The sequence below is a fragment of the Geospiza fortis genome, unplaced genomic scaffold, assembly GCF_000277835.1.
Source record: "Geospiza fortis unplaced genomic scaffold, GeoFor_1.0 scaffold23, whole genome shotgun sequence".
In the NCBI taxonomy this organism is placed as follows: domain Eukaryota; kingdom Metazoa; phylum Chordata; class Aves; order Passeriformes; family Thraupidae; genus Geospiza; species Geospiza fortis.
Window position 1 is genome coordinate 6,346,849 of NW_005054303.1, and position 8,742 is coordinate 6,355,590.

Here is an 8,742-nt window from a genome sequence, read left to right on the forward strand (position 1 = left end):
CAGGGGCCGGCCAAGGCACGGCGGGGCGGCAGCTCCGGCCGTGTCATCAGCAGGCAGGGCTCTGCGCTGCCCGTCCTCACGGGACTGCAGAGCGGGGACTGCGTAAGGAACAGCAAAGGCTGAAAAAAATCTGAGGGTTTTATCTATGAGGAAGCATCAATAAACCTGCATGAACCTGTGCAGTCAGATGACAAAAAAGTGCTGCAGCTTATTGGGGAGCAGGGAAAATATTTGCTGCAAGGACAGGGAAGGGGCTCATTCCTTAGTCCATGTTCCTCCTCTGGCTGGAGCACAGCACTGCAGCTCCCGCTGGCTGAGCACGTCCTGCTGTCTTCTGCTCCTGTCCTCAGCTAACCCTGCCGGCAGCGCTGGCCTGAGCATCAGGCACCGCTGGGACCTGCTCCTGCCAGCGTTTGGCTTTCCTGGGCATCCCACACCAGGCCTGCAGTTGATACCTCGTCTCATCATCACCCCCTGTTCCCAAAAACATGTTTAGGATGTCTTGCAAGCACTGAGATTGTGCTGGCACCGTGCCTTCCCTCCTGTCTTCCTGACGTGGTCCTGTGCCCATGGAACCCCCTCCCCTCAAGCAGAGCCCCTCCAGCCCCATGTGCCGTCCTGCCAGTGCCGAGCCCAACATGAGAGCAGCTCTCACCCTGCAGGAAGGGCTGCCCTGCTCTGGGCAAGGGTGGCAGCTCTCGAGCCCATGAGCTGCCGGGAGCCCCAGGGCTGCCAGGGAGGAATGATGAGGGGAAGCTGAGAGGGGAGCCACATTCACAGGGGTGCAAGCAGGCAGAAGGTCAGGCAGAGCTGCTGCCACAGCAGAGGAAGGCAAGGGTTGGGCAGCTGAACATTGATTTTTGGACTGTCCTCCTCCCTTCTGCCTGCCAGAGTCGTTTCATCCAGAGCAGATGGTGCAAACTGGAACACAAGATGCTCCAGTAGCCTGGCATGCAAGAATGGGGGAGCCACATTCACAGGGGTGCAAGCAGGCAGAAGGTCAGGCAGAGCTGCTGCCACAGCAGAGGAAGGCAAGGGTTGGGCAGCTGAACATTGATTTTTGGACTGTCCTCCTCCCTTCTGCCTGCCAGAGTCGTTTCATCCAGAGCAGATGGTGCAAACTGGAACACAAGATGCTCCAGTAGCCTGGCATGCAAGAATGCCATGTGTTCTTTTTGGTTCAAAATAAGCTAAACTCAGCAAGACAGGGGTTCTGGTCATGATACAACACCTTCCATGCATTAACACTTTGCTTAACTGCACCTCAAGGTGCAGTTCAGTTCCTACAGTCATCTCCTCCCCCAAACACTTTCCTGCTTCTCAGTGCTTCAGGCTACCAGTGCCAGCTCTCAAGGTTTTTACACATCTGCTTTCTCCCAGGGATGCTAATCTGGTGTTGTGCAGAACAAGGGTGCCTGCAGCACCTCCAGCATTTCCACACTGAGGTCTCCTCTCGGTGACTTAGCTGTAAGCCCTTACCCTGCAAAATTATATCCAGCTTTTATGCACCCCCCTCTCCGGCAGATAGCACCTATTTAGGAAGCTGTTTATTCTCAGCACACCTGTTCTGTAGACAGAGTTGGTGGCACATGAGTTTGGTTCTTGGGTGGCAAGTGATAGTAGGATATATTCCAAAATACTCAGCTTTTTGGGGAAAAGGTCTGTGCTAGAAGTGACCAGTTGTTCCAGTGAGTTCCACCCACCACTCCAGCTTCAGGACCTGATGTCATACCTCTGTGAAAATAGAATGAGCCAGAGAAACAGGCAGACACCAAATTACCCTCATTCCTTGCATAGCTCAATTCCTCACTTTCAGTCCTAGACTGGTAGCCTCCAGGGATAAGAAAGTGCATTGTCAGAGAATCATTTCACCTGAATGCCTGAATTTATGAAAATTTTCCTGAGGGCTCAAGAGGACTCTTTAGGTAACTAGAATCAAAATCCATAAGGGAAAACATGATCTGGAAAGGACTGTGGTGGAGGACTTGGGAAGGAATTCTGCTCGGCCAGACTTAAGCAGGAAAAAAAAAATAATAATGTATTCATATGAGCAGTTAATTAATTTTTCTAGAAACGTTCTCCTGCTTAAATTATAACCAAGCCCTGGCACTGCTGAGTGCTATGATTTAATACCCCCATAATTAAAGACTTTGTTGTCATCCCAAGCCCTCACTGTGCAGAGAAAAATCAGCTCAAGAGCAGGAGAAATGTTTTTTAAAAGTCAAAGGCTGATTAGCATGAATACTTGTGAGAAGGCTTCCAGCACAGACCCTCACATCTCCTGTCAGCTATTACCCCATCCCCAGGACAGAGTGTGGGTGCACCTTCCCAAGCCAACCCATCCCAGCCTGACCAGGTAGGTTTGGTCAGGCAAGAACAGCAGGGTCCAAAACACCCAGCTCGGCCTTCCCTGTGAAGGGTGAGACAAACCAAGAAGCAATTCAGGAACACCTGGCACTCCATATGGGATGAGGGATGCTTACCTAGGACACCCTAGAGGAGATGTTGGCACTGTCTAGCTACAGAGGGCTGTATAGTGCTCAAATACCAGAGCATGAGGAGAGCTGTAAAAAAAACCCTGTATGAGGGGCTGCACCATTCACAACCAATCCTTGAAATGTTCCTAAGCCTTTCCTTGGGAGTACTGCTTTGACAAGTGAAATATATTTATTGTTTTATGATACTTAAGATGCATGAGTAGACCCTGCAGCCTCCTTACCATGCTTCAGCTGTAACTAACAAGTCATATAAATCATTCAAAAAGGAATTAATAGGGCCAGCAAATCAACGACATAACAACACTAAAACAAAACCGAGGGCACAAAATTTCAGTGCTGTATTCTACCAAAAGGACTTCCATGGCTCCTGAACACTCATTCACCTTCAGCAGTATGCACCTTTCTTGTAGTGCTTTGGGAGCTCCAAAACACCTTCAGTTTATGTCAAATGTCCATGTGAACAAAGTGAATTTACCATGAGACTGAAGCAAGTGTCAGTGGTAGATTGTTTTCAGACAGACAGGTAGATTGTCAAGACAGACAGACTATAAACTTTAAAACCTCCCTCTTCTGCTTTATTGACATGTAAATTGTTCAAAAATGTTCTCACAATTCAATAATTACAAAGACTTAGACTTACATTAAAAAAGTAAAAACCAGAAAACCCCCAAAGCAGTAGTGTCCAGCTCTAACTGAGCCCCTTTATCAAGAATCTGAGAAAAAGAGCAAGTACTGTCGAACACTTAACGTAACAGGATTAAATGTTGACTAGAACACTCAGTTTAAACTAAAGATAAGTGCACGTCCTATACAGTGTTTCAGAAAAGAACATTAGCCATTGGTATATCATTAGCCCATTTAAACTGAATTTTAAATAAGTGACATCCAACTGTCATAAAATTGGCACAGAAGGCACACTAGTGTGACAATGACAAACTGGATATGCCAGCCACTGAATTAATTACAAGCTTTTAATGAAACATGGTCACAAATCTTTGAGTACTAAATGTATAATACATGGAAGCATGAGATTAAATATACACGCAAACATCACTGCACGTGGGCCATCGCAAAATATACAGGAGTGTGTTGTGCATTTTTCTACATGATCAATACTTGATTAATAATCATGGGGTCTTCATGCAGGTGAGGATACAATTAATGAGAAAAGCAGCACCCCCAGTTACACATCCTTCACGTTCCACTTTGGTAACCAATGAACAGACTGATGTTTTAGTGCGATACAGTCCCTGGGTCAAGCAGACTCCGAGGGCAATGCGTCCACAAGAAGGCTTGCTAGCTAAACAGCATAGTGTGTCCTTACACCAAAAACCCAGGAGAAACAACTTCTCAGGAGGAGAAAGGCAGGAACTAGGAGTAAAATCTTTTTCACAGCAGTATTTTAAAGCCCTGACTAATGACTGATGAGGACTAAAAGCAGGGAATGGGTAAAGAGATAGCTGTCAGTAGTCCTATGTACAAGACTAAAAAGTTGGTAGAAAGATAGAAAGACAGTTATGCATCTGTATATGTAATGGCTAAATGAATTAAAAGGCCACAAAACTATAACCAGCTTTTCTTTGACTTCCTGGTGACTCTACTGATGTTGGAAACGACCTACAGCTTCCTACCATTCTCCTTAAGATTTAGGAAAAAAACAGTTACAGGAAAAAGGGAAAAGTGTATTCATCTGAGGATGTAACTAGCCCTGCTCACATTTCCTATTTAGAAGTCCAAATTCTGTCTAAAAGGATTTCCTGCTAATCAGACATTACATCATTCTATAGAAAAATAATATTCCTGATATTGTAGCAACATTATCAGTAACTCTATTTCTCTTTCACCATAAGAATAAGACTATTTACTGGTGGCCTTAAATGCTCCTATGCAATAAAACTGTCACAGCTGTGCAGAAAGGAATCAACCGTAACCGAGCAGTGAACAATTCTGCATAAAAAGCTCAATCGCTATTAGTAAAGAATTTTCTTCATTTCCATAGTTTGTATCTACAATCTGGATATATAATTATTCTTGTACAACACTAGAGAGTCTGTGTCAGTCTTGGCACTAGCATCTGAGAGGCTCTGCCCTGCAGTTGAACGCCGTGGAGCAGTGGGTGACACGAGCTGCGGTGGCGGGGGCGTTACGCGTCACAGGTTGACTGGTCCAGTCCATCCAGCGTAAGCTGATTCCTATGAGGAGAGTTGGGACTTGGGGGACCACTTGGATTTGAGCTGTTCGATGGAGTAGAGTGTTTGGTGGAGTCTGAATCAGGCTGTTAATGAGAAACATTAAAGAATTATGTTTACTTGAAGTGAAGTCTTTACACTCAAAAGCTTTCAAAGGCACTCAAAAATGAGGGTGAGCAACACCTACGAAGCAGTGTGCATTAGATTAATTCCATGGTTAAACATTCAAGCAATTACTTCCAATACCATCAACAGGCTCTAATGCAGTCCCAAAGGTGACCTCTGACGCAACGGGAATTATGGTAAAGTATGTGGAAATTGCTACATCTCTGGCTCCTCTCCTTTAGCCATTGCAAAGCTTTCCTGATGGAACACATCTCTCTGTACATTGTTGTTCGGAATTTACCAGCCTGCAATTTTTATAGCCCGGGAGTAGCTTTATCTGCCCATGCAAACTATAAAAACTATGGTCAAATCATCTTCAGTTTGGTGAGGAGGAAGGAAACAAGCATTATGAACTGTTTACAAAACAGCAACAAGCCTGTGAAGTGCCTGACAAACGAGTGAAGGCTGCCAAGAATCTGGCTGGAGATCTGGAAACAGAATACACTTAGTGGGTATGTCCTACGTCAATATCTAATAAAGACCATCCACAGTTATTTCCCCAGTATGAGATTAGTCCTTGGATATTTGCCTTCACAGGCTGGTCTCACTTCAACAGGATGACTGGCAAGTTTCCCACTATTTTGATGTGTTACAATTCTGAGCACTGCACAGATTCACAGCTAATGAAATACTGCACAAAAAAAAACCTGTTACCACTGCAGCAAGTTATTTTCAAGGAAGAGAAATATATACTTAGCAAATACATTGAAAGGTAACATCCTTCAAGAATGCTGTTCAGAAGATTTTGCATGGCTTGAACAAAAATAAGATAATCCACAACAAGATTATTCTAACATGATCCAGTTCATAAAGTCAAATGCCATGGGGGAAATAGTATAAAGCCAAAAGGTGTTATTAGAGCCTCTTTCCAGTTTCAAACTACTATTTTTTTTAATTTAAGAAGTCATAAGAAATTGTAAGAGCTACCAAAAAGAGAAAAACATTGTAAAAATTCCCCTTCGAATCTATCATTAGTCATGCCTACAAAGAACAATTACCAATAGAGCATGGAATATAATGGAGTTTGGGAAGGGTGAGCAGAATAACTAACACAGTTCATCATAACTGCCTTTGAAAACCAAGACTGTTTCAAAAATACCTGTGTTTAGAGATCCCCACTTTCATGTGCTTTTAATGGCTAACTGAAGGTTACAAAGGAAGTCAGACCACAGGTGTGATCAGAACTCTGGACTTGGTGTGTGCTAAGGGATCCAGCAAAAGTCTGGCTTCACATACAAAAACATGCTTCAGAATTCAGAACATCATATGGGCCTGCAGTTGGGTACCAAAAAGCACTAAAAAATATCTTAATCAGGGACTTTGCTTCCCAGGAATAATTCCTAACACTTTCCTTGCACAGACAGTGCTTTAGCAAAGCTTAGAAGAAAACATATGATAAATCACAGATACAAAGTCATGTATCTTCTCTATTTAGATTCAGGAACATCAGTTTTGTAGAGTCAAGACATTTTAAATTTGGTGATTACTGGCACATTGTCACAGACATTTCTTTCATGAAAAATCTTTCAGGATTTTTCCTGCTGAGAAGTTCAGCAACAAGACATAAACAATAAATTATCTGCTGCTGTAGAATGCAGCAAGTCTGTCTAGATTGGCCCAACTTGCATGTTTATAATTAACAGCCAATCCAGAACTATCTCTTAGACACAGTCCGAGTGAGCGAGTTTGTTATCATTCTTTTACTTTTCTTAGCTTAGCTTAGCAGCTTCTAGAAACTCTCCTTTCTTTTTCTTTTTAGTATAGTATAGTATATGTATATATCATAAAATAATAAATCAAGCCTTCTGTAATAGAGTCAAAAATCTCGTCTCTTCCTTCACCCAAGCACCCTTGTGACCACCGTCACAGCACATACTCTTACTCTTGCTAAAAGCAGTTTTATGTATTATAAATTTGATTATTTCTCAAGCTACATGACAAAAAGTCTTCCTTAAGGCAGCACAGAAAATTACTTAACTAGTCATATTACTTTGCCATTCTATGCTAATATCCCAGAGAACATTTTTAGGAACTTTGAGGACATTTCATCAATTAGTCAAATTTCAGTTGCCTATAAAGCTTAATCGAAGACATTACATTTCTTAAAATATCACCATAAGAAGATCTTTTCACAACTTTGCCTCTGTGCTAGCATATCTCACTTTTGCTGGGAAAAACACTTGTGGAAAGAAAACATCTCCATAAACATCTCCATGAAGTATTTCCTTGGGAATGTAATTTATTGGAAAAAGAGAACAATCTACATCAAGAGGATATCACTGGTGTCCATGTACAGAAGCTGTTTTACCTCTTTGTCAAACTCCTGGTCAGGGTCGGACATACTTCGGGAAGGCATGGCTGCTCCCACATCACTGCCACCTGCAGAGAGGAAAGGACAAAAAGCAATTTAAAGCTCCTGTTGACATCACAGGTAACAGCTCAGAAGTGAGCAGCTTGTTCCAGCCTTACTTGAGGAGGGCCATGAGATGTAGGTTTTGTTTCTCTGCTGCTGCTGCTGCCGTGACAGGTTAGCTGAAGACGGACAGGATTTTTCATCCTGGGCAGGAGGTAGGACACTCTACAGTGTAAATGAAACACTGTTAGCCAGCAACAAAAGCTATCCAAGAAGAAGTTGTTACTCATGAAAACTTTACGGTGCTTTTGAAGCTATTACAACCCAGTGTTGGTAGAAAAACTGAACTTACTTGACCACATCCACATATTTTCAGTAACAGACACAAACCCTGAGAAAGACAGAGAAAGAACTAAGCCCCATAGCAGCCACTGGAACCTGTCAGCCAGCAAACCCTCTATGAAGGGGCAGGGACTGTGCTAACAGCTCTGCTTTCCTTCCTCCTACTGCTGAAATGATAAATGCCTGACCCACATCTGGGCTATCTGAGAAAGACAAGAGAAAGCCTGACTAACAGCCCTAAGATGGAGGGTACGTACAGAACATAAAAGTGTACCTTCACATCTTCCTCTTGTAGATTTAATACTAAAATAGCTCATAAAATGCTGTATTAGTTAAATACAAAATAAAATTAATTCTATAAAGCACTGCAAGTCGCATGCATTTTAGTTACCTCCACAGCATTAGTTTTTTCCCCTTGTTATTGCTCTAGAATTGGTGAAGTGCCACAAGCATACCATATTCCAGTTCCTAACAGTTTGTAGCTACTCCTACCCTTGCTAGGGAAGCAGAGGAGGGACAGGAAGAGGAAGAAAGCAGAAGGGAGCCTTGCAGTGAGGAATGGTCACTCTGGAGAGAGATTTCAGCAGAGATAGGGCTCATGTGATAGACGTGCTCAAAGCCTGTTGGGGGTGATACCAAGAGCAGAATGTTGAGAGGATGAGGGGAAAGGAAACTCATTCTGTTGTTTTAAGACAAACAAGAAAAAGGAAGGAGGAGAGAATGATTATATACAAAACTACTAACAAGCTCCTGGCAGTGATATCTGTCTTTCAGTGTCTCATTCATAAGTCAGCTAACAGTATTTCCTTGCACAGGATTTAGAAGCATTGCACAGCAGGAAGGTTCACCTTTCTCAAAAGGATTTAAAGAAGAATTCGGTACAGGGATAACACTTGAGCCCATCCAGCTCATCTTCACAGCTTTTGTGAGCAAGAACAAATGCACATATGTATCCCTCCCTTATAAATGTATTTTACCAGTGGGAGGTCCATGAGGACCTGCATTCCATCTCCTGGTCCCATATGAGCCACGTGGTTGAAATTCGTTGGGTTAGAAATCATCTTTGACCTTAGCTCGGGGTCTCTAAGCATTTCCCTAAAAAAACAAGAGTGATTTTTACTATTAGCATTCCCAGTCTCTGCATGTCATCATGTATATTCAGTTATTTTTTACAAATTCACAAATAAATTCTTAC

General features: G+C 42.9%; 1 protein-coding gene across 2 annotated transcripts in view; it reads right to left on the reverse strand.

Annotated features, from left to right (window-relative positions):
- Positions 1-3,046: 3,046 nt before the first annotated feature.
- Positions 3,047-8,742, reverse strand: part of CDC42BPB (CDC42 binding protein kinase beta) — a 51,559-nt gene continuing 45,863 nt past the window's right edge. For both annotated transcript variants that reach the window (XM_031066345.1, XM_031066346.1), the window contains 4 exons: positions 8,525-8,566; positions 7,322-7,430; positions 7,161-7,231; positions 3,047-4,773 (listed from right to left, as the gene is read on the reverse strand). In XM_031066345.1, the coding sequence (XP_030922205.1) occupies positions 7,405-7,430; positions 8,525-8,566 (68 nt within the window). In that variant the 3' untranslated portion in view covers positions 3,047-4,773; positions 7,161-7,231; positions 7,322-7,404. The remainder of the gene's footprint in view (positions 4,774-7,160; positions 7,232-7,321; positions 7,431-8,524; positions 8,567-8,742) is intronic.